The sequence below is a fragment of the Elephantulus edwardii genome, unplaced genomic scaffold, assembly GCF_000299155.1.
Source record: "Elephantulus edwardii isolate Elephantulus edwardi_28Jun2011 unplaced genomic scaffold, EleEdw1.0 scaffold00011, whole genome shotgun sequence".
Classification (NCBI taxonomy): domain Eukaryota; kingdom Metazoa; phylum Chordata; class Mammalia; order Macroscelidea; family Macroscelididae; genus Elephantulus; species Elephantulus edwardii.
This window is the reverse complement of record NW_006399761.1, coordinates 28,617,103-28,644,077: the sequence shown is the minus strand read 5'-3', so window position 1 is coordinate 28,644,077 and position 26,975 is coordinate 28,617,103. Positions and strand designations below refer to the sequence as shown.

Below are 26,975 nucleotides of genomic sequence, written 5' to 3'. Positions count from 1 at the left end.
TCCCTTCTCTAATCAAAACACATTTGTGGATTGAAATACCACATGGGGCAATTTTCAGTTAATCATGGATGTTAATAAATATGACTCTAAGCTCATAAACAAACATTACTTTGGCTAATATGATGTAGAAAATGATTGTTAAGCTTGATCAGACATGTAACAAAAACTGAACTTCGCAGAAAGTCAGCAAATTAACTCTCTGAAAATTGAGATGAGCATCAACAGTAATGAAAGATTAGATTTAGCTAAAATGCTGAGACAAATCATGTATTAGCACTAGGAAATGTTTAAAGCTGGCTTTGCTGAAAATGGAAAATATTAAGTATTATCTTACTTTAAAGAACAAAAATCAGATGCACAGTGATTAGAGATTTAAAAACCAGAAAATCAGGTTTACTAAAATCAAAGTCACCCAGAGCTTGAATTCTATCAAAGCCTCTCACAATGAATGATGTTTTCAAGTGAAGTTGAACATTTAGTGTACATTTTTCTTCACTCCCAGTTTGTGAATCAGTTTGAAATTGCTTCCTTAGGATTTCCTCAGTGTAACAATACGTGCTCATTTTGGTGGCAAAATACTTAAATTGGTTTAATAGTAATCAGACCAGAGTCCCTGGATAAACTGTACAAACACTTAAGCACTCGACACTCTGCTACTAAACAAAGGACTGGTGGTTCAAGCTCACCCAGATGCACTTGGAAGTAAAGCCTGGTGAACTATTTCAGAAAGATGACAACTATGGGAGAACCTGTGGAAAAGAGTTATATTCTGATACAAATGTGTGGCCATGAGTCTGAATGGACTAGAAGGCAATTGTGGTTTTGAGTTGGTTTTGTTTTTGTTTTGTTTTTCATTTTGCTTTCTGGTAAAGAGGTAAACATCAATAAGTTCAGGGCTAGATTTAGACCTATAGGCACCACCAATTAAAAAGCTTTTATGCCACCTCTGCAGCCTGTGTTTAAAATATGAACACAAAAGTGCAATCAGGGACCTCTCCAAATTACTGAAGAGTAATGATGTCAACTTGAAGACTATGATGCCCCTGATTCAAGTCATGATCTTTTCAATCATCTGCTATGCATCTGAGAGCTGGACATAGAATAAGGATGATAGAAGAATTAAAACCTTTAAGCTGTGTTGTTGAAGAGTACTAAATATCCTATGGACTGGCAAAAGGACAAACAGATATGTTTTAGAGAACGTGCAGCCAGAGTGCTTGTTCTTAGAGGCAAACATGGTGATGCTTAAACTCACATACTTCGGGAATATTGCTAAGAGAGGCTATTCTTCAGGAAGAGACATGACACTTTGGAAAGGTGGAGGGACATTTGAAAGAGAGGAAGACCCTCAATCAGATGGACAAACCCAGTGACTGCAGCAATGGGTTCAAAATATGCCAGCGATGATGAAGGTTGTTGGTGAATGTTGGGGAGTAAGGGGGGGCATCTGGCCAGGACAGATCCCCTAAGCTCCAGATAAGTGCAAGCCTCCCAACGGTCTTTAATATGGGTTAGAGAAAGCTCCCCTGTGTTTGGCTGTGTTTGGCTTGAGAAAGCTTGCCACCTGGGAAGACAGTAGCCACCTCTGTTGAGCTAGGAGTGGTCTGCACGAGGCTGAGGTTCTCCTAACCAATCCGCATGTCCCACGTCTGCAAACCCACCCTATCCTGTCTTCCTGTTTACATGCTTATATATAAGTGAGCTGCAGTCCCCAGTAAAATTGAGCTGGATTGACTCTCTGATCCCCTCCCAGAGTGGTGTGTCTCCACTGTGCTTACCCCCATCAGGGTGTTGCCGTTGGTTGCTGGCAAACGGACAGTGACAGAAGGTGGCACAAAATAGGGTTCAGATCAATTGTTCATGGGTCACTATGAAACATATGCGACTCAGTGGTACCTTACAAAAGCAACAAAATTTCAAACACAAAACTTAGATGTAATCCACAACTAAATGTCCTTTTTCCCCTAAATGTCTTCATTTTGGCTTGTTGGTTAATCCACCAAAGCTATATTTTCTTTTTTATTTTCTGGGTTGATGAGTTTCCACTTGTGTTTATATTCCTTCGAGCCAAGTGAGCTGCTGGGTCTTCAGCACTGAAAAAAGAAACTGCCTCCAAGTGGAAGCAATATGAGGGTATGCAGGCACGTAGGCTTCTTAAAGAATTCATTGTCGTCGTCGTTGTTGTTATAAGGTGCTGTGAACTTCACTGTGACTCGTAACACCCTATGAACAAAAGACCTGAACCCTGTCCTGTGCTGTCCTTATCGTCTCTGATGTACTTGAGTCCCTTGTTACAGTCACTGTGTCGAGGATTTCCCCCTCTTTGGTTGATGTTCCGCTTTTCCAAGCATTGTGGTTTTTCCTCAGGACTTGACCCTCCTAACAACATGCCCAAAGTATAGGAGATGAAGTTCACTGTCCTGGCCTTTGAGGAGAACCCTGGCTGCACCTGTTCCAGTGGCTGCTTTATCTGCTCCAGTGTTCTGCTTTCCTTTGTTTCATCATTTAGTTTTCAGTCAACAAACAGATCAGTCTATGCTCTGACCCAATGGCAATGAGGCTTTTTAAAATAATTTTGACAGAAGCACATGACTATAACTCTCTTCTGGGGACCTGCTGGTAGGTTTGAATAGCCAGCATGAGGCATTTTAAGCACAGTGCCACCAAGTCTTCTAAATGGAAACTCGAGGATCTTTTTCAATACATAACACGCATAATGTTTTTAGAATCAGTTTTTGGCTTTCTAAAAAATTTCTCTTCACTCAATGAATATGGTTAGGAAGAGTGAGTGGGTTTTACCAGCCATGTTGCACAGGCTCGTGTGTGTGTGTGTGTGTGTGTGTGTGTGTGTGTGTGTGTATTCCTTCAAATAGTCCCTGTTTTTCAGCAATCCTGGAAGTTAGGTACTGTCTGCATGCTCATTTCTTAGATGATAAAACTTAAGTTCTGAGGGGACAAGACCCTAATCTTATTAATGGTACACCTGCAAACTGAAGCCAAACAGGATGACTGAAGATGCCAAAAAATATCGCCCTTTTAGACATAATCTTTGTCAGCATTCTGAGCTGTTTGATTTCAAATATTCTATGTAAACTGAGGTTGCAAAATATCTTTATTCTCCTTTGTGTAAGAGAAAATAATTGTTGTTGTTAATTGCCTTCGAGTCAAGCATGACTCATAGCGACCCTATGAACAAAAGGCCGGAAGCCCCTCTACAACTACCGACATTTATCAAAGTTCAGAGTTTCTGGAGTCAAGTTGCTGAGGAAGGGGATGCCATTTCTGCTTTAAAAAAATGTTGTCGTTGCTGTGTAGCATTACGTCAGAACTGACCCGTAGCTGACGCTCTGTAGGTTTTCAGAGGCAATTAATCATATGGGAAGAGACTACCTATCCTTCTCCAGTGGAGCAGCTGGTGGATTCTAACTGTGTGCCTTTGGGATTGCAACCCAGAGGTCACCAGAGCTTAGTTAAAAAATGTAATTTCTATATTTTGGCTCTAGGTTTGTAACATGCTACTCTAATTTCTCCATTATGCAAGGAAATAGAGTAAAAGAAATATTGTGCTGTGAGTACTTGTCTGAATCCACTAACCCTTCTTCCTTAACTGAAAACCAGACTAAACATTTCCAAATGTCTACATTTTATAATTTCTAACAGTAATGAATAAAGTGTACCTGGGGTACTCTTACTAGACATTGTTTGCAGGCTTCACATTCTACTGATAACATTGCACCAGTGCAGTCATGGCTAGATGTCCCTGGATCTTTCTGATACAATCAAGGCCCGTGGAAAGAGACTGCTGTTATGAAAATGACTGTTGGAAGACCATCAACAAAGCAATGAACTCTGAAGGCATAGGAACTTAAAGGAAACTCTAAATGAAATAGGTCAAGGATGAGGCATGTAAATGGCTGAGAAGAAAAAAAAACCAACTGTTTAGTTTATACAACTTCAGCTTCTCTGTCTCTACAGATTCCATATAAGGAGTAGTAGGTTTTCGAGCCAGCAAGCCTGGGCATATTTCTTGACCTTATAATTCTCACAGTTCTAGACATTCCAAGGTAGAGGGTCATTCAAACAGAGTTGTAATTTCTTGTGTGTATTTATTTCAAAAGTATCTTCTGCATAGTTTCCCAATGAAATCACAGACAGGGTCTAGGGCAAAGCTAACTGGGTTATTTTTCAAGCCTGCAAAGGAGAGGCCGTCAAAAAGGGCTACTCTGGGCTTATCAAGCAAACATACTGGGCTCAAGAGGGACTGCCGTGGCCAGCATGCGCCTTCGCTGCTGTGCGGTTGACTTCAGCGGCAGCATCTGTCTTGGGGATGATGTAAGAAGAGGGAAGAAAGACCTTCAGAAGATTTAAAAAATAAACTTGTCTGTGCTTAGGGAGAGAACGACGTGTGTATTGTGTCTCGCAAGCCAAGTGGGTAGTGGCAGCACCCAGCGAGACTGTGCTGAGAGACAGGCCGTCAGGCGTTAGCAGTTCTTTCCAAACCTCCACCATCTCCAGCAGCGCAAACCTAAGCACACCGTCTACCCCCTTAGTGTGCTGACCACTCAACTTGTGAAATGGGTTGGTCAGACTGAAACGGCAACAGTGTTGTCTTCAGACCTGAGAGCTGGTGAAAACTAAAAAGGCACTCATAAATACTCTCCAGAGTGCTGAAAAGCAGTGATGTCGTCTCCAGACTAAGGTGCACCCAATCCAGGCCAGCGTCTTCACAATTACTTGCTATGCATCAGAGAGCTGGACGATGACTAAGGATGACAGAAGAAGCATCTATGTGTTTGAATTGTGGTTCTGGAGAAAAGTATTGAGCATATATTGGACCACCAAGAGAACAAGTCGATCTGTTTTGGACAGGGTGAAACCAAGTTTCTCCTTGTAGGCTAGGATTTTGAAGCTCCATCTCACATACTTTGGGTACATGACCAGGAGAGACCAGTCCCTGGAGAAGGACAATAATGCTTGGAAGGGTGGAGGGACAGCACAGGAGAGGAAGACCCAGATGAGATGGACTGATACAGTGACTGGGGCAGTGGGGTTGGTGTGTAGGAATTCGTGAGACTGACTCAGGACAGGGCAAAGTTCAGAGCTGCTGTATAAAGGCTATGAGTCATAGATGACTTCATGGAACATAACAACAACAAACTTGTTTTATTCTGTCTTAAAAGTAAACAAATATGCATAGTGCCAGGATCTTGGAGGCTGTTAGGGGCTACCAAAAATACAACAATCAATTTTTATTCACTTGGAGTAATGGGAGGAAGAGGAGACCCAGGAATAGAAGAAATGACCTTGGGGTCATACCTCCTCCATGAACGCTGAGTGCTTCTGATATGAGACTGGAAGAAATCAGTGATGCTTGGCTACCAAGACTGAGTATTGTTATGAAGGACTCAATGGCTGGATCCTGATAAAAAGGAGGAAAAAGATAGAACAAAAGATCAAATCCATATGGAAATAAGATTGCCTGAATCTATTGAGACTGGGAAACTCTCACCTTTATTTTCCTTAACTAGACTTGATGGCATATAACAACAGCAACAACATTATTAATATTATAATCAGTAATAATTATTATTAAATTTCTAACTTGAAACTACCCCATAAAGGCATCCACAAATGACAGTTCAGCTCAATTAATAGAGATTGCAGTGCAGCTTCTTACCTCTCAGCCACCAGAGCTACCCTAGCTCAAGAAATGTAGAATGTTGACCTTGAGTATTTCACTCTTTCAAATAATCCCATGTATAAGGGGGAAATGGCAATGTTACTTCTGAAACACAACTGTGAACTTCAAGAGGCGTTGTGTTGTTGTTATTGTGTACCATTGAGTCAGAATTGACCCATCGCTGACCCTCCTGTGGGTTTTCAGAGGCAGTTAATGCATGGGAGGAAAGTGCCCATCCTTCTCCCACAGAGCGCTGGTGGATTTGAACCGCATCCCTTTGAGATTGCAGTGCAGTTTCTTACCACTAAATCAGTAGAACATACCTAAAGGGGCATAGGGATTAAAATACACACAGAAGTAATGAAAATGATGGCCCATTGTGAGGCATATAACCGATGGCATTCGTCTGCACATGGAGAAATTGCTGAGTTGGTGCATGCTTTGCTGTGTTCCCACCAAAAAATAAATCACTTTTTAAAGTACCCTAATAGTATATATAGTTGTACGTTTCTAGGTGAAATTTGAAAAGCAGGATACCTAGTAAGATGAAGAAAGAATAAAATCACAGCTTCAGCACTATTTGTTAAGATGAAGAAAGAATAAAATCACAGATTCAGCACTATTTGTTTCTAGTTCTAAGATAGAGACTATTTTAATCAAAAGCATTTTTATTGAGATTTTAAGTTTATAAAGAACTTGGATTTCCATTCATTCCTTGTTGCACAGTTCTTTCATTGTTATACAGGCTCCCCCTCACCCCCACTTTACTGTGAAGCTCTTATTCTGGACTCTTGCCGTACCAATAATATCTAATCATATATTCCTTTTATACAGTTCTCTCCCTCGTCTGTTTCAATGCTGTACACATTATTTATCCCCTCTTTTCTTCGTTTTCCCCCAACCTGCATGTCAGTCTTCTTTTATAACAGTGGCATTATGTCACCCTTGTCTTTTTGTGACTGAGCTATTTCACTCAGCATAATATTCTCCAGGGTCACCCATTTTGTATAAAAATTCATGAGGCCCTTATTTTTCAATGCAGCATAGTATTCCATTGTGTGAATATACCACAGCTTCTCTATCCATTCGTTTGTGGATGGGCACTTGGGTTGTTTCCATCTCTTTGTTATTGTGAACAAAGCTACAATATACATGTGTGGGTCTAAAGCATTTCTTAAACTGAACAATCCAAGGAAAACACTGATCAAAACAAAGGAAATACAGATTGATTACACACTATCCATTCAAAAAACATGCCATAATCCATTCATTCATTTATTCACTCTTACTGTACAGATTCCCTTCTAGACAGTTGGAATACATCAGGAAAATAAACCCAAACAAGATGGATCAAGGCGCTCCGAGGGCTCACATCCTCTTCAAAGGCAAAGCAGGCAGGTGGTCAATGAGCAGTGACTTCTCCAGCATGTGTGGTAAGTGCCTAAGAGAAAAGAAAAAGTTGAGTGGGTTAAAAGGCTTTAAGTATAGGACCAGGTAGGAGACTGACATTAAGCAAAGTCTTGAGAGAGGTGACTTCAGATGGATCCACCATTTCACCTGACACAGGTTAAATATACACCATATCACCCGCCTCAGGTTAAATATCAGGCCTACCATTTATTTGAAAGATGCTTAGGATGAATAACAACTAGTATTTGTTGAGTATTTTACAGAAGAAACTCTTCTAGGAATATTATTTATTTTAACTCCTTTTATACACATACCAAGTCATGATGAAGTCAGGCCTGTTTTCTTCATGCTTTACAGTTAGGAAAACTGAGCCATAGAGAAGTTAAATGATTTGTCTAGAACCCCAATCACACAGCAGTTGTTCTAGCTCTTACTCGCAATTGCTAACTACATCCCTTCTCTGTTTTCCCCTTTCTTCTCTCCTAATTTCCTTCACTTCTTTCCTCTTTTCTATTTATTTTCCATCTTATTTCTCTCCTCTTCTTTATTTTAGTAAATTAAAAGAGGCCAGGGGTCTGGTATATTTGTGACAAGGATGCATAGCCTTCAACAGACACTAGCAAAATTGTGAATAACGACCTTTTCCCTGCGGCTCTCTCCACCTCTTCCTCCCCACACATCCTCTCCTGGCTCTTTCCTCACGGTTCCCCACAGCACGGACTGGTTCTCATCTCTGCCAGCTGTTAATTATGTCTATGATAAAGAGCCAAGGTATTAAACAGCTGGGGTTTAAAAATCAAGAGCAGTCTAGTTCCCTTTGGAATACCTATTTGGATGCAGAAGCCTCCTCAAAACTCTATCACACAAGCAGCTCCTTGTCCAGTCAGCCCAACACAGAGGGCACTGAGAAGGGCATTAAACCCACTATCCTGAGGCTACAGAACCCACTGGTGATCAGAACCCTAAATTTGAAATGCAGGGCTGGGGCCAGGTACCATTCTAATAGCTCAGGTAGGTCAAATTACATTCCACTCTCTGCATGTGTCAGCTACTCACCCACCGCTGTATCCTCCTACCTTGTTCCCTCATGTTGCAAGGACAGGAGATCCTACCTGTGGCTTAGAAACACCTGTGAAAGGACCATTGTGCCTGAAAGCAAAGATACAATGGTGCCTGGAAGTAATACAGTTCTGGTACACAATTAGCTGGGATTTCATTTGGCAAACACAATTCTGTTTATTTGATGTACTTCCAGTGTTGCTTATGAGCTTTGTTCTACTTAGGAGAATGAACTCTCTACTTATTTGCTTTGCGTTATAAATCATTTATCTAGTCAATCTAATATTCTCCCCTTATTCATCTTAATACTTCAATTAACTAGGATGAGTCATTTGTTATTTGCATACTAGAAAATGACTTTCCAAGTTACTTATTGGTAGTAATCAATTAGGGAAGTTTTTAGACAATGGCTGTCTTATAAAAATATACTGGTGAAATTCAGCTCCTACGATTTCTGACAATTAAATTGTTCTGTCACTTGGGGACCCTCATTAATCTCAACTTGTCATCCATGTTTATGCAGGTTCTAATGGGCTCTGTGGGTAAGTGAAACAAGAGGCTAAAAGGATTTGGCTTTATCAATCTGAAGAAAGTAAAATTGAAATCCTTTCTTAACATGTTGATTTTGATTCTTAGAGTCTGAAAGAACTGAATTGTGGACACTGCCCTACCAACTTTGACCTGAAATCTTCATGTTGATTTGCAATTAAGAAACAAAAAGAATGTTAACTGGCTTCTGATTCCACAGATTTCTGGTATTTAAATATTCAGGAAACAAAATACCCAACAAAAAAAAAATCCAGTTGGGTTGCTTCCTATCTTTACCACTCAACTTGAAAATATTTGAATATAATTTTGTTTAAGTGTGTGAAAGGAAGAAGCAAAGGGTCCGAAAGGGTCCAGGGGAAAATTCAGAGGTTAAATGTCACTGATGAATTGATCAACGGGAGGGATTTAAATGCAGTTCTGAGGGCTGCTATGTGATTAGTATTAAGATGTAATTTATTGTGCATCATTATTTATTATGTGAAATATGCAAACACAGCATTAATTAAATTCAGGCGACCCTGCCATTTGAGGGGTGAAAAAACCACAAAACCTTTGATGATAATTAAATTATACAAAGTGACCCAAGTCAACAGATAGGAAATCTGAACAGAAATCTAAGAGCTTTAATAAAGCCATAAATCACTGTAAAGGAAATAGCAGCTATTATTATTACATTGCAAACGAGTCTGAGAAGAATATCTGATGGAAAACTGGTCTGAAATGGGGCTGTAAGGAATGCGAGGACCTCATGTGTCCAGGTGAGGCTGCTAACTAGAAATTGGTTTGGGAAATAGTATCATGGGGGGCAGGGGGGAAGAGGCAAGGTTTACCACTTTCCACTTCCTTCGAGAATTGAGGTGAAGGAAACAGCTCGTTCTTTAGAGAAGCTTTAGTATCATAGGAAATTTCCTCCCATGCTGCCTCTGAAAACTGGCTGGAGAGTCAGCTATGGATTGGTTCTGACTCTAGAGTACACAACAACAAAAACAAGAACAACAGTCTACCACTAGCACAATATGTTGGGATATTATCCTTAAAAACAAAGATGTACTGTTGTCAAGGACGTTTTACCCAGGCTTGCAACATAAGCACCTCCTAGCATCACAAATCCTTCTTTATGCATCTGTGATTCGGTTTTGACTTCCCTGTTGTCCCTCGATGCACACCGTCTCTGCTTTTCCTGCTTAAATACAGCTCTGTTTGTTAGAAGCTGAGCACATTACTCTTCTTTACCTGCACAACTACTGTGAAAAGTAGACATTATTGTTTTCCTCATTATATGGACAATCAAGGAGTTACAGTAACTTGCTAAACGTTCAGGACAGGCCATGCACTCTGTCTGCCTGCCTGTAGAACTTGACTGAATATCTCCACTGTTTTACCCACTTCTGTGTGTCTGGTCCCCAGGTCAGTCCTTCTCCCCATGTAAACCTCTTGTTGTTTTTGTTGTTGACCACTGAGCATGACTTATAGTGATCCTATGAACAAAAGACCTGAAGCCTTTCTATAACTATCATCGTTTCTCAAAGTTCATAGAGTTCCCAGAGTTATGTTGTTTAAGAAATGGATGCCACTCCTGCTTCAAAATGCAACCCAAGGAATCTAAGTCCTCTATGATGCCAATCCCTTGGCTGTAAGAATTGCACGCTGCTGTCAATCCCCTGTGATACTTAACACAAAGTCAGTATTTCTAATATTAGAGAAAGATAGTAGAAAGAAGAGGCAGAAGAAAGTAGGAAACTGATGAACAGTGTGCCTAATTAAATGAAGTGCTTCGGTGGGACAGGCAATTTAGTAGGCTGCTGACCAAAAGGTTAACAGTTCGAGCCACCTGGCAGATCTTGAGAACAATGGGGTGATCTAATCCTGAAATACAAGCCACTGAAAACCCTGTGGAGTAGATTTATTTTGATCTCTGGTTGACAGGAACTAATTTGTACTGCTGCCTTATTATACCAATCAATGCAGGAGGTCATATCGTAGTAGTTAAGACCTGTGACTATAGGCCAAGCTCAAGGCTGGGTACGGCTGAGCAAAATCATTTCATTTACCTCTGCCCATGAGTCATCATCTACAAAACGAGGAGCTGGCCCAAGTGATAACCGTAACCTTTACAGCATCAACATTCTCTGCTTTTATTCACTTCGGTGTCTCTTCCCATTCCCACCCAGAGCCATGATAAATTTGCTTTATTTTAAAACCTTCCTCACATGCCAAGTATACTGCACACATTACCTGACTGTATTCCTCATAACAACCCTGTGAGGATAGGGTGACTACTCTCTTTCAGGAAAGAGAAAAGCTCAGCGAGTTTACAAGCCTGGGGTTATGTGGTCAGCTTGTGGCAGTAGGGCGGATCTGGATCTCAAACTTTTAGAAATGTACAAGTCGACCAGATCTTGAGTGCTGTGGAGCTTGCTAGCTAAACAGCTTCTAAGAAAGCACGAAATACCAGCCTGAGACCCTCAAAAATTTCCAGTGTGATCTCAATCAAAGGGGACCTGGGGGCTTGGGAAAATGAAATCGTACTTGAGATGAGATTTTTGGAATCACCACGTTCACAGCGGTGGCTGCGTCTCTCGCCCTGGGCAGGCAGCTCACAAACGCAGCAGATCACGGACAGATCGTCAGCACTTAGCCATCTCTGACTGTCTCCCAAGGCCAGGTCCCCAGAGCACGCTGTGTCTGTTCTATTCAGCTGCTACTTAATCACACACTCTGTCATCCAGCCTGTTGCTTCATGAGTCTTAGTCTTTCCTTGCCAACACAAATACAAAGTCCTTTAGGACAGAAACAGATTTGTTTCTTTCTAGTTCTACAGGATCTGCAATGGAGTTGGGGGCCACTAAGTGACCCTTCTTTCACTGGACACATTCAGTTCACTTTCAGGGGAAGATTTAACAATGTGCTAGTTCTCTGTTCCAATTCTGCTGTCTGCATGTACTAATGACCCCAAAACCCAGCTATTATGCAATTAAAAACTACCCTGAAGGATGTCCTGTACCACAGCTTGCTGGTACATTTGACTGTGGAGAATGAAATGGTGTTGCTTGCTTTACACAGAGGGATTTAATTCTGAGAAAGCTTTTGATGGGTAGTTCTCTGTCAACACAGAGCAAGTTGACCAGGAGAGGCAGAGGATGCTAATCTCCAAAATCCCAGAGAATCCTTCTAGTTCCTTCTTCTCAACTGCTATTAAAGTGTGAAGGGCTGGCTGACGATCCCTTCTCATTCAGCCACCTTATTGCTCATCCGGCCACCTCATTTCTGAGTCAATGAAATTCAAGCAGCGGATTTCTTTTTTATTCTTCTAAAACCAAGAAGATGAGGCAAAAAGTTTGAAAATGTAAAATACGCAACAATCAATGAATGGAAATTCAAGTTCTCTATAAACTTCATTAAAATATCAATTTTAAAAGTTTGAAAATGCATCATCTAAACCAAGTTAAACGTCAGGGCAGCTCATATCTGCCTGCAAAGCAAACGAAGTTCAAGCAGAAATTCTTGGGAGGAGCTTGAGGACCCAATGGATTTGACAAAGCAAGGCGCTCAGTGATTGGCTCTGAAACTGCCCCATCTCTGCAGATTATTGTGTGCCTCCTCTCCAAGACCTTACTGCAGTGTGACAATACAGGGATGAGGCGCACGAGGCAACCTTGTCACTTGAAGTATTTCAACACCTAACTCAAGCCTACCTTCAACTAGTATCTCAGAATGTTGGAAACACATTTTTCCCTTACCTGGAAAGTTCAGGCACACCATTATGATACATCATGGCAGATCATTTGTAGTTTCATTCACATAAACTATTAGACCTTAGCACAGGAAAGAATGACAGTGGATACCAAGTATTAACTATTGCCTTGTTCTAAGCAGTTGATACAGTCCCAGCACTTACTATGTGACAAGCTATTTTATAGACCTTCTTTCAATCACTCTGCACAAAAATCCCACGAGATTAGATGTAGACCTTCATTTTGGATATGAGACTATGGAGCTTCAAAGAACTTTAATAATGACATAGTCATTAAAGGACTGGACCTGGTTTCAAGTTCTTCCCAAGTCCAGATAGCTGGCTATCAAAGTTCTGTTTCTATGTCTATCTTAGTAGATAGTTGGATATTTAGAGGTTTTTCTTGGGCTCTAATTCATGTTAGAAGGGTGGGAGAAGACTACCAACTTCCCTAGGTCCTTCTGCATGGCCTCCACTGGCTCCCTCTGCTCTGGGAGGTTAGGGATGTTGTTGTTGTGTACCGTCAAGTCAGCTCTGAGGCCGTGCATCAATGTAATGACCGAGCAAGGGAAGGCTGCAAGTGCTGACTTTGAACATATTCTTAAAGCGATGTTATTTCAAAGAGCTGTATAGTATCAGCTGTGCACAGAGCAAACTGGAAACAGTACTCTTCAGGGTGTTGATAGAATCTGGGCTGTCCAGCTGTGCAGGGCCCGGAAGTGCTTGAAGAGGTGACAAGGACTGGAGAACACCCCTAGGATCTCTTCTAAGTGCTGCCGCCCTAACAGCCAAAGCTGCAGAGACTCGCTGCAGCTGAACGCTAACAGCCACCACCTCCAGGTCTAAAGGCCTAGAGGGAGCCTACACCAACCACTGGCAATTAAGGAGGCTCTAATGTCACTGCCTCGAGGTCAAGGGCACCCTTAGGAGCCCCAGAAAAAACTGACAGAAAAGATCACGGTAAAGGTCTATTTCCACCATGAGTATATCAGAAGGCGAAGGCAGATAAATACTTGTTGGCTCTAGGCAATGCGTAGAGAATGAAGATGAAGGTGGAGTGTGGTCATCTCAGTCTTCAGGAACAATGTGGAAAGTGACTCCAGTGTGACATAGAGGAACCAGCCAGGATTTTGGAGTCAGAAGTACCTGGATCCAAACCCCAACACTTTGGTCAACTCACTCTGCAGTCTTCATGAGGTAAATGAGCTCTTGAAGATAGCATTTCTTCATCCTCAAGAGAATACAAGTTATTCCCCTTTAGAGCAATTATAACACTTAAAGCAGGAGAGAGTAGATGAGTGATGATACACCGATTTCCGAAAGGACAAGTACAGCATAAAACTGTTATTGTAAAACCAGAAAGATAGCTAGTAAGATGTGGATAAAAGTCCAGAGGAGGAAGAGAAAGGGGACAAGGAGACAGATAGTGGGGAGAAGGGGAAATCAAGTGATCAAAGTGTGGTGGGCAGAGGAAGGGGTGAAGGAATTAGGGAAGATCCGGGGGGGGACTTGAAAAGATGGGGTAGTAGTGGGCACAGGTCAATGGTGATTAATTTTATAAAACACAGAGTATAGGAATGAACGTATGAAACACAATGTGAACAAAGGAATGTGTGAAGTACAATGCACATGAACGAAACACAATGTATATAAATTTTGTATACTAACAAAAATAAAGCAAAATATTAAAAAAAATTTAAATGCCAATTTTTCCCCTCCTCCCACACATTCATAAAGAAGAAAAAAAATAAAGGCATTTTCTATTAAGAAATCTTGTGGAGATGGAGACCCCAAAATACCAGGTGAAAATGTGTAGATTTAGTTACATACCATGGGTGCCAAATGGAGGTGTCATTCCATAGTAGGCGACACGTGGAAATGTGGTAAAGTGCTTGGAAAGATCCTTTTCAGGTGTGATTATTTTGTGTTCTCTGGCACTTCAAATCCACCATGGGAAAACAATGGGCAATTTCCTCCTATGCAATTTACAGCCTCAGAAATTCAGTGGAGGGTCACTTCTGAATCAAACAATCATCATCAGTGAAAGTAATTTCAGCATCCATGACACAATCCTGCTTGCTGAAACTGAGGAGGACCTGAAGTGCTTGCTGCAGAAGGCCAAGGACTGCAGCTTTCAATATGGATTGAAGCTCAACATCAAGAAAACAATGTCTATGCATAGGAGGAAATTGCCCATTGTTTTCCCATGGTGGATTTGAAGTGCCAGAGAACGCAAAATAATCACACCTGAAAAGGATCTTTCCAAGTACTTTACCACATTTCCACGTGTCGCCTACTATGGAATGGCACCTCCATTTGGCACCTATGGTATGTAACTAAATCTACACATTTTCACCTGGTATTTTGGGGTCTCCATCTCCACATAGGGTCAACAATTGAAAGCTTCATGATAGATGGTAAAGGGACTGAGATTATCAAGAGCTTTAGTTTGCTTGGCTCCACAATCAATACTCTTGGTACCAGCAGTCAGGAAATCAAAATATGAATTGTACTGGGACAGTCTGCTGTCAGGGACCTCTCCAGAGTACTGAAGAGCAATGATGCCAGTCTGGAGACTAAGGTGCACCTGATATAGGCCATGGTCTTTGCAATTACGTGTTATGCATCAGGAAACTGGACAGTGACTAGAGATGATAGGAGAATTGATGTCTTTGAGCTGTGGTGCTGGACAAGAGTATTGAATATACCATGGGCCACTAAGAGAACAAATAGGTTCAACCTAGAGAGAGTGAGACGGGACTGCTCCTTGGAGGCAAGGATTCCGAAGCTCCATCTGACATACTTTGGACATGTTGCAAGAGGGACCAGTCCTTGGAGAGTAACGTTATGCTTGGGAGGGTAGAAGGACAGCACAGGAGAGGAAAACCCTCAATAAGATGGATTGACTCAGTGACTAGGGTAATGGGGATAGATGTGTCAGGGACAATAAGGTTGGCTCCAGGATAGAGCAGGCTTCAGAGCTGTTGTACAGTCTCTCTAGGAGTCACAGGCAACTTAATGACACATAATAACAACATAGACAATAGGGCGCTCTGCCGGCATAGTGGTAAAAAGCTGTACTGCAATCCCAAAGGTAAGCCCCCCACCCCCCTAAAATTATGGGGTGTATTAGGGACATTAACAGTTAAAGTGTTAAGGCCAGAATTACAAAGGTCTCTTAGTCCTGCTAAGTACAGCATCTTCCTCCAACCCTCACCCGCACCCCACCCAGCACTCCATCAAGTTTGGGTGAAGATCCTTAGCTTTGGCTCTGTGGAGAACAGTCCCAAAGATGGCTGTACTTCACGTTGGGTCTCTCTGGGTCTCTGCTGTAACTGCCGCTGTTCTTGTAGTTTGAGTGGTGCAGGAATCTTGGGCCCTGACAAAAGGCACACAATCTCCTCCCATGTGATTAATTGCCTATGAAAACCCACTGGAGGGTCAGCTAAGGGCCGATTCTGACTTGATGGTACTCAACAAAAACAACAACATGTAACGTGATGAACATGATACTTTGAACACAAGGTCCCTCTCAATCAGTGCTTTCTCCTAACTTGGAAACTACATTAAAGCTGTCAAATGCAAACATGTGTGTATAACAGAAATTATTTGGCAAACTTCACCTCCTCTTTGTCTATGAAGCATCCATCTTCCTTTAAGTCCATTGTCTTAAGTTCTGTAAACATCTCTGTGGCAAGTCACAGATAACCTAACTTAATAAGTATGTGGCGGTACTGGCTGAGGGGTCTGCCTGGGGTTCAGGTACAGACTGATGTCAACCTCAAATGATGTCAGCCGGGCCCACTTTCTGCCAAAATCCCTTTCTTTTATGTGCTGCATTTGAAGATACGCATGGTGCCCTCCCCCCAACTCTGGGGCCCTCTTTGTCACACAATCTAGTCAGCCGGATCTGGAGGGGGAGGGAGAAGAATATAATGATTTGGGAATCTGAAGGAGTCTTCCTTGTGACTCATGGCAAATCAAATTCTGTCAGGTGGAAAGAACTGGTAGAGTTTGCCTGGGCTGGGGGATGTGATTCCCTGCAAAGATGCTAGCACTGAGGTAAATGAGCTGGGAGTGAGGAGACATGCAATACCCAACGCAACCTGGGGTCTTGTTGCTACAAAAAAGCAATGTGGATATTGAACAGAAAAATCAACCACTCTCTCCTATTACCTTCTAGCCCCAGAAAACAGTGGTGTTTCTGTTCTTTGTACTTTTTCTAACTCTTTTTTGTCTCTCTGATGCTTATCGCATGCAATCTGATATTTTAGGTCAACGATTAGCACCTCTAGGGCAGAGCCTACTTCAAATGTCTTCTTCTCCACCACCTTGTCTTTCACAGCACTTTGCCCACGGTGAACACATTAATGGCATTTAATAGAAATTAACGCATTTCACATATGCAAGCCCTAAAGGTGAATAATTGAAGTCAAGAGTTGAAACAGTTGACCTGGGGAAGAGATTAAGAGGAAACAATGTCTCAGTTATACAGTTTCCAGGGGAGTTGAAGAAAAGGAAATCAGAGGCTCTTTATTCAAAGGGTCCTGTCAGAAAACTCCAACTTCCTTAAGGAATTTATTAAAGAGATTGATAGCGCAGGTTGCTCCCATGCGCCAAAGCTCCTATGTTAAAAGCAAGCCCAAACTGTCCTCGTCAAACCATCTAGGTCAATAACTAGTGAAAACATACCAAAAAGGGAGGGAGGCAGAGTGGAGGGAAGGGGAAGAGGAGACAGCAGCAAAGAACTCAAAACGAAAGGAAATGGTTTTCCAATACCTCCACCAAGAGTTTGAGAGAAAGGAGACAACATTCGGAAAAACTTTCAGTGCGCTCTGTAATACACTCAGGGCTTGTAAATTTGAGAAGATGTTCTGATCCTACAGGAAGGTGCTGTGGGCTTAGGAGGAAAACAGATTCTAGCACTGTCAAGAAGCATCATCTTTGACGTGGTGCGGAATAAGGAGATTGTTCACTACTGATTATTGGACAAGGGGAAGGATGGTCAGTCTTGCCTTGCTTACTGGGTAATGTGACACTGCAGATTTTTGTACCATCAAGTGCAGCTTGGAGAAAGTCTTTGTTTCTATCTACAATTGAAGCTTAAGTCTTTTACATACGATATTCCACTCTCTTTTTACTAACTTTCACGTCTATCAGGGCATAGCATATACATTGATTCTTAACACGAGGTCACCAGAACTCCCTCTATTTTATTAGCAAGCACCAGTTTACTTCATCAGGATTATACAGAACACAGACAGGTGTTGGAAACTCACTATGGCCCTGTTGTTGAGAAAGATGATTCAGCTGAGAATCTTTTCTGAATAGAGGGAGCTAAATGTGTCTCTGAGGAAAGGAAGAATTGACACATAAAACAGAAGTTGGCAAACCATGGCTGGTGAACCAAACCCAGCAGGCTGTTTGTTTCAATAAATAAAGTGTTGTTAGTAGACAGGCATGTCCACTTGCTTTTATCATTATCTTTGGCTTTCTATACTTCAAGTGAGACTTATGGTCCAGCTTAAAATACTTGCTATCGGTCTTTCACGAACAAGGTTAGTTGACCCTGCGCTCAGCATTCAAGCAACCCAATCCATCAGAAAGAAGTGGGGGTTTCTGGATTCTCAGAGAATCGTGGGGGAAAATGACAGCATTTCTGTGTTTGCCATCCTGATTATGGACTGTGGAAAGAGCAGATCTGGTTGCAGGGTCCGAGGCTTCCTACAGGATGGAAAAGGGACAAGAGAAGCGGGGATAGGAGAAACACATAGCCTCCAAGTGACAGAGAAGGAGGAACGATTAGCAGAAACCCATCCACAGCCTTTGTCTACTTCCCAGGACCCCTCCCGCCTGCGTCTGCTGCGCGCACCGGCATGTTTTATCTCTTTGACCCTCTGAGCATTACCAAACAGTTATTATCTGAGCTTCTAACAAACAATTATTCCAGCTCCTAATTTATATTTCAATCATTTTAACTACTGATCTTATGATCACATCCAGGCTCTGATCACATTAGTGTCTATTAACTATGCAGCAACCAATAAAATCTGCATGAGAGACTTATTCCATATATACTCCCTGAGCGCAATTTATTAAAATAATGTAGACTATTAACGTTTAAACTAAATGTAATATATATATTTAATATAAAAATTCTCATTACTGTGATTAATAAAAATTTTAGTGTAAGCTGATATTTAGTTAGAGAATATGAACAAGTTAAGCCACTGAACTCTTTCAGTTACATTAATTTAATTAAATATGACTTTTACATTATGCAGGGTGACATACATCGTACTGAGAGTGCCAGCAGGACAAAGGAATCGGGGTGGAGCCCCACTATCAGAAAATCACAAAAAAGACTTTCTAGATTAGGCACCCCAACCTGCCTTGGGACGCCCTTTCACTTTCTCCATAGATTTTCAGGAATTAGAAAAGGCACTGTGATTGTGTTCTTGGTTTCCCTCCTTAAGAGTCTTATCATGTAGGGTTTTTGTGTTGGTTTTTTTTTCCCCTTTCAGATCACACAAGGTGTATACGTGTGTAAAGACAGAGTGGGAGAGATTAACTGACCCCAGTGCTAGATCTTTTATTGTCTCAATCAAGTTTCCGAGAACTCTGCTTTCATCCTTTTGGCCTCTTCCGTCTGTGGTTTCCTTGGTCAGGACTGATGTACCTGCTTCCACATTTCCTAATCTCTGGCAGATAACGCTTTAAGGAAGGTTCCCACAAGTAGAATGGAGATCAGAGCTAGTATTGAGATAGGTAGAAGCCTCTGACTGGCACTCTCCTGGAGCTGGGGGTCTTTGCTGCTGCCTCTGCAATGGTTTGTTACTTCCGTGAACGTAGTCAATGTGATTTAATTACTCCTTATGGTCCAGAGGTCTTTCTCAGGATGCCATGGACATGAACCTTTCCCAGTGCTTCTCCTTCTCTGCTCCCTCTCTCTTCATTGTTTCTGACGCTTTGACATGATTCAAAGCTACGGGTTCGAAGGGGAGAGAAGCTTCTGGTTCTGGAATCCAACCGGACTGGGTTTAAGCCCCACCTTACTAGATGGTGGTGGTTGTTATGTGCCGTCGAGTCGCTTGCGACTCATAGTAACCCTATGTACAACAGTCCTATGCCCTACTCTATCCTGTGCCAACTTTCTCATCTCTGATTCACCTACTTCCATTACCTCATTACCAGTCTTTACCCAAACTTTGGTTAGACAATTTCTCTAGGTCTTCATTTCCATAAAGTGATGATGACAATAATATCTACTCCTGAGTCACTGTGAACACTGAGTGATTGCTGGGTTTAAGATTCCTTAGGGGGTATGAATGGTTCACATGTGTGGCTGATAGTGGTTGGAGGCTCAAGCTCATCCCGAGGCATCAGGAATAAAACCACCTTGGCATTCAGCTCGTGAAAAGGCAGCCACTAACAATCCACTCCACGCAGATGGAGCCATCGTTACGAGTATGATTCGACACAACAGCAACTGGGGTTTTGTTTTGTTTTTACTGCATGTGAAGTACTTCAAAGAGTGCCTGGTGTATATAAGAGGCTTATAAAAACAACACTATTAATAATAAAGAGGATATTAGCTCCCAGAGAAAAAACACAGCTTCTCTGCGGCGGGACCATGCATTGATGGCGAGCTCAGGTCTTGGGATACCTGAAAATATCTGTGTAACAAGCAGGGTACTGAGTCCTAAGGAGATCCAATTCAGTGATGGAAACAGAGGGAGCTCTGGTGGCCTTGTGGTTAAGATGATGTGCTGCCAACCCAAAGGCAGGTGGTTCTGATCCACCAGCTGCTCCAAAAGATAAAGACGGATAGTCTCCTTCTGTGCAATTTACAGTCTTTGAAAAGCTCAGCTGTGAGTTCATTCTCTACAACATTGAGTTGTTGCTTTGTTGAAAGACAGGGTTTTTTTCCCTTTGTAATTCTGCATCCTACCATGACTCCAAATGGGGGGCACTGGAATACTCCAACTCCATGTCACTGTTTTACTTGAGAAACATATGTGACAGGAAGCAAAAGTGTCATCCACTTCTTAAACAACATGCTTCCAGAAACTCTATGAACTTTGATAAGTGTCAATAGTTGTAGAGGCCTTTTGTCCATAGGGTCACTATGAGTAGTGCTCAACTCAAAGGTATTCAACAACAATATGTATATGACATGCTGCAAGGAGGGACCAGTCCTTGGAGAAAGACATGATGCTTGGGAAGGTGGAAGGACAGCACAGGAGAGGCAGAACCTCAATGAGATGTATTGATTCAGTCACTGGGGTAATGGGGATAGGTGTGTTAGAGACAATGAGATTGGCACAGGATAGAGCAGGATTTAGGGTTGTTGTACATGGGGTCGCTATGACTTGCAGGCAACTCAACAGCACATAACAACAACACACACATACACACATATACCTACATATACATATACATATACATATACATATACATATTTAAATTTAATACTGCCTTCCTTACAAAGTTTTGTGCATTTTTTTAACACCAGCTCTTTCCCAATTCCTGTACCCACCCCTTCTTCCACCCATCAAATTGTGCCACCCTAATATTACCGCCTGCCCATCCTCCTCCCTCTGCTCTCACCTTCTCCTCCTTGGATCCTCATACAAGTTTTACTAGTTATTTTTCTATTTCTGCAATAATGACCTTATACTGTATTTGTCCTTATGGGACTGAGTTGATTCCCTTAGCATAATGCCCTCCAGCCCCTCTCCAGTCTCCAAGTTGGATAATGATTTTCAAAATCGTTGATCCTGTGTGTTGCATGCTATTCATTGTTTGAACGTACTGCCGTAATTTCTAAATCCACTCGACTGTGGTTGAATATTTGGGCTGTGTCCATGTTCTTGCGATGGTGAACAACGCTGCTATGAGCATTGGTTTACGAATCTCCATATGTGTCTCAGTTCTAATTTTTTGGGATCCCAACAGTGAAATAACAGGGTTATGTGGAATTTCTAAGTTCAGCTTTTTGAGGAAACATCTAACTGTCTTTCAGAGTGGATGCTTTATTTTACAATCCCACCAACAATGTATACGAGTTCCTATCTCGGCACATCCTCTCCAACATTTATTTCTTGTTGCCCTGTTAAACTTTGCCATTACTGCTGGAGTGAGATGGTATCTCATGTGGTTGCGATTTGCATCTCTCTTACTGGCAATGATTTTAAGCACTTCTTTATGTGTCTGTTGGCCATTTGAGTATCTGCTGTGAGAGTTTTTTCCATGTCTTTTGCCCATTTTGCAATTGTGTTACAGCCTTTTTCATTCAGAGGCCATGTAGGATTCTTTAATTTTTTTAAAAAAAGATTATGTTTAATTATTTTTTTCATAGCAAATATCTTCCTTACTTTTTTCTTTTTAAAATTTTTTAAATTAATATTTATATCATTCATATACGTTGGATTTAATGCATGTACATTGTTTTCCATACAATCTTTCATTTACATTTTGAGGTTTTAGTAAAATTTTTATTTTATTCTAGTTTACTTACAAAGTTTGTATACATTATTTTTCACATCAAATCTCTCCCCTTTCCTTTACTCACTTTACCTTCTACCCATCAAATTGTGCCACCATTCCACATGCACTGAAAAAATTGGAATGGAGGCACAGAGACTTGTACACCAGTGTTCATAGCAGTGTTGTTCACAAATAGCAAATCATGCAACCAGCCCAAAAGTCCAACCACAATATAATGGATTGAGAAATTATGGTACTTTCACCAATGGAATACTATGCAGCATGCAGGAACCTTGTAAATTATTTTGTAAGTTAGGAATTTTGTAAATCACTGTCTAACTTGGGAGAGACTGGAAAACATTATGCTAAGTGAACTAACTCAATCTCAAAAGGACAAATACTGTATAAGACTGATATGTAGAATGTGTATGAGGACCCAAGATTGGGAGGCGAGAGCAGATGGATGAGGATGGGATTCACAGGATTCTTTAAACTTTTATATGAGACCCTTGTCTGAAATGGTATTTCTAAATGTTTTTCCCAGTCAATAGGTTTTCTTTTCACCCTGTTGGAAAAAGTTTTTGATGTGCACAGCAATTTAATCTTCAGAAGGTCCCATTCATCAATTTTATCCTTTCCAGATTGTGCATTTCTGGCTGTATTTGGCAGTCTCTTTATACCATAGACTGACAATCCTGCCAAAAGCAATCTACATGTTCAACACAATCCCAGTACAGAGACCAAATTTATTTTTCAAGGAGATCAAAAGGGAAATTGTCAAGTTTATTTGGAAAGAGATCATGAATAAGCAAAGCACTTCTGATAAACAAAAACAAAGTGGGAGGCATAGCACTCCTTGACCTCAAAATCTACTACACAGTGGTAGTAACCCAAACAGCATGGTACTGGTTCAATAAGAGGCACATGGACCAATGGAACAGAATTGAGAACACAGAAATGGACCCATCTATCTATAATCAACTGATATGCAACAAGGAAATAAAACCTATCAGAAGGGAAAATAACAACCTGTTCAACAAATGGTGCTGGCAAAACTGGACTGCTACCTGCAGAAAGCTGAACCAGGATCCACATCTCACATCACACACAAAAAAGCAGTTCATGGTAGATCAGAAACCTGGAAATGAAGCCTAAAAGCATAAAGTTCATCAGAGTCAAACTCGTCTGTTTGGGCACAACTGAAGCTGTGAAGTAGTAGGTATAGGCAGCAATAATAATCTTGTCTTCACTGTGCAAGATCAAAATAATAAGGAAAAACCCTCCTCCTAGTATTTCTGACTCTGAGATGCAGCAAAAGCCACAGTGCTCTGGTTTTTCTCTCAAGGAAGAGGCCAGAATGAGCTGGAAACAAATGCTGACTTTGGGACCAAGATCAGCGCTAATTATTGTAACTCCTACCCCAGCAGGAGAACCAGAACCCAGGCTGAATTATCATCCAATCTCCTTAATAAATATGGACAGTGAAAACTCAAGAAAGATGCTGGCTAATAAGCTGGAACAGATATTCCTCACTAAATCCTTCCCAATAAGGTGGATTTATTTGGAAAGGACAGTCAGGTAATAATAGGAAGTAATTATTAAATGTGGTGCAGAGAACAGGGAACAGGAGACAGGGAAGAGCCCGTGGCAGCCCTCCACATCCTTCCTCTGAAAGGCCTTTGATCAGCTCCCCGCTCTGTCCTTCCCCTCCACTCAGCTGTAATTTGGACTGAAGGCAGTATTGTTCAGGTGGAGCGCCCAGAACTAAGGCGTCCTCCCTCCCTTTCTGTAACAAGCTGGTTAATCAGACCTGTGTCATCACCTTACGCCAATTTCTCCTGCTCCAGAGCTTTTCTTTCTTTTCAAAGCTATACTAGAAACCTCTGAAAAAAAGACATAGTTTCCGTGCCAATAAAAACATCCACTCCGGGGATCCATTCTAGTTTTTGACAATTCCATCATCAGGATTGTTTGAGGGCCAATAGTATGTTGAGTCAGACTCACTGATCTAAATTCAGCACGTTAGCTGGGCAGCATGATGTAAATTATCTGGAATCTAGTCCTCACCTCTGAAATGAGAAGGGCTCATTCACAAGCTTCGTCACTTTGGTTTTGTATAAATCAAATGAGTTCAAGCAAGATAAACATGTAGGTTAATAGTAAATGCTCAGTAACTTTTAGCAACCATCATCTTTGTTCTCAATATTTGGAGAGACAGCTTTTGGAACAAGACCCCTAATTCTAATTTTACAAGTCATTTTGAGAAATCATTCTCTATGGCATTCTAGCTCTTAAATTCTGTGCTTCTGAATAAATCTTAGATAAAACAGATGTTTGCAGTTTGCTAGGTTTTTGTTTTGTTTTGGGTTTTTTTTTATACTAGTTTATTTACAAAGTTTGTATACATTTTTTTCTACACATGATCTTTCCCATTTGCTTCCCCCATGCCTCCTCTATCCATCAAATTGTGTGACACTATGATTAACTGCCCCTGCCTACCCATCCTCACCCACCTATTCTTCTTACCCTCCCCCCCTTGCATCCTCATACTCATTCAAAAATAATGGTATATACAGTATTTGTCCTTATGGGACTGAGTTAGATCACTTAGCATAATGCTCTCCAGTCCCTCCCAAGTTAAGTAGTAATTTACAAAATCATTGCTCCTACATGCTGGGTATTATTCTATCATGTGAAGGTACCATAATTTCTCAATCCATTACATTGTGCTTGGACATTTGGGCTGTTTCCATGTTCTTTATTTGCTGAATTTTTAAACCTTGTTTGTACACCTTATTTTTACTTATTAGTTACTTCCTTTCAAAATCTGTGCCATTTTCTTTTTCTCCTTTTGCCCTCTATTTGAGCCTTATTCCTAACAAACCTTCCTGGCAAACTCTTGTTAAGTTATATTTCGAACTGTTGTTGTTGTTTGTTAAGTGCCATCAAGTCATAGGTGACTCATAGCGACCCTATGAATGAAAGATCTGGACACTTGTATAACTTTCATCCTTTCTCTAGGTTCATAGGGTTTCAGAGGCAAGCTATTTCGGAAGGAAATGCCACTCCTGCTTCCAAGCTTGTTTTAACTGGGAAGCTCCACCAAAATACTGTCCACCATGAGTAACCATTATCGCATTTGACACATCAGTGTCACAGTGTTCAGCTTCACAGAAACCACGAGTTACCTCTGTATTGCAAATGGACACACCAGGGCTATACAACCTGGTGAAGAATGTTTCACCAGAAACAATTAAAAACAGGCCTGAGTGCCATGGATTAAGACCTTTGCTTTGGTAGCATCACTTTCTGTCCACTAGGCCAACTGATCTCTCTCTATGTTGTTGTTGTTGTTAAGTGCCATCAAGTTGTAGGTGACTCATAGTGACCCTATGAACAAAAGATCTGAATACTTGTATAACTTTCATCCTTTTTCCAGGTTCATAGGAACTAATTCATATTTCAAACTAAAAAAAAAAAGGTCTATTTAGTCATGCATAATTACTCCATTATCATTTCTTCTCATACTGCCTTAGTCATTTTTTATATTAGCGTGCCTCTAAATAAATATGAGATGGATTGATTCCCTGACTGGGGTCATGGGGGTAGGTGTGTTGGAGACAGTGAGATTGGCACAGGACAGAGCAGGGTTTAGGGCTATTGTACTTAGGGTCACTATAAGTCACAGGCAACTAGATGGCACATAACAACAAATATCATTTAATATATCCTTAACTTATAAATGACTCTGCACCTCTTATTCTCCTGTCAATATTTCTCCTAAATGTGTTCTAATTTACAGATATAGAATCTATGTGACAGTATTTTACAATTTATCCCTATTTCAAAATGTCTCTTTTAGGATTTTTTTAATATATATTCAAACCTTTATATCTATACTTATATTTTAGAAGCAGACATGGCATCCACTTCCTAAACAGCGTGCCTCTGGAAACTCTATGAACTTTGATAAATGACAATAGTTAACAGAAAGGCTTCAGGCCTTTTGTTCATAGGGTCACTATGCGTCATGTTCAACTCAACAGCAATCCCCAACATACTTATATTGCTGCATCTCTTCATTTATATCTATCTAAAATCATTGATTTCCTTAAAAGAAAGAATTGGTTTTAACATTTCAAATCAATGGAGTTCTGGTGGCCTAGTGGCAAGAAGCTGCGCTGCAATCCTGAAAGAAAGAGGTTCAAGGCCACCATCAGCTCTGCGGGGCAATCTTCTCAAGTGTGATTAACTCTGAAAACCCACCGGCGGGTCAGCTATGGGTTGGTTCTGATTCTGTAGTATACAACAACAACAACATACTCACATTGATACGTCTTTTCATCTATATCTATTCTATCTAAAATCACTGATTTCCTTCAAAGATAATTGTTATTAACTTTACAGTGATGTGTTTTATTTACTTCTATCTTCATCTTTTATTTTCCTAAAGTTAATAAAATCAGGTTTTTTACTTACTCAGCCAAAATACATTAACTTTCAAAAATGTGGCAAGAATGGCTCTAAATTCACCCTGTAGATTAACAGGATACTCAGAGACCAGCCCTTGGAGAAGGACATCATGCGTGGAAGGGTGGAGAGTCAGCCAGAAGAGGAAGACCGTGGATGAGATGGACGGACACAGTGACTGTGGCCCTTGGGGGGGTGTCCGAGACGGTGAGATTGGCTGAACATAGGGCAGGGTTCAAAGTGATTGTTAATACAGTCTCTATGGTATAGTTGACTTAACTGCATGTAACAACAAAACTAGGCTTTTACATTGTCGATAAATGGCAGCAATTCTGTGATAAGCAGAAGTGTGAGAGTGAGGTTGTCATGCCTTGGGCAGTAATAGTATTCACAGGATAAAATAATATTAATGTAAACCAGATGCCCAGGAATAGATGGTATACCACTTGACATATTTGAGCTAACAGATGCTGCCCTGGACGTGCTCACCAAGTTGTGCCAAGAAATCTGGAGAACGACCATTTGGCCAACTGGCTGGAAGAGATCTATATTTGTTCCCATTCCAAAGAAGGGTGACCCAACTGA

The 26,975-nt window shown here is 41.1% G+C and overlaps 1 protein-coding gene across 1 annotated transcript in view; it reads left to right on the top strand.

The window, feature by feature from the left end:
• The first annotated feature begins 4,275 nt into the window (after positions 1-4,275).
• The window catches only part of LOC102869375 (E3 ubiquitin-protein ligase RNF125-like), a 79,497-nt gene continuing 56,797 nt past the window's right edge, over positions 4,276-26,975 (top strand). The window contains exon 1 of the mRNA XM_006881036.1: positions 4,276-4,332. Within this exon, the coding sequence (XP_006881098.1) occupies positions 4,276-4,332 (57 nt within the window). The remainder of the gene's footprint in view (positions 4,333-26,975) is intronic.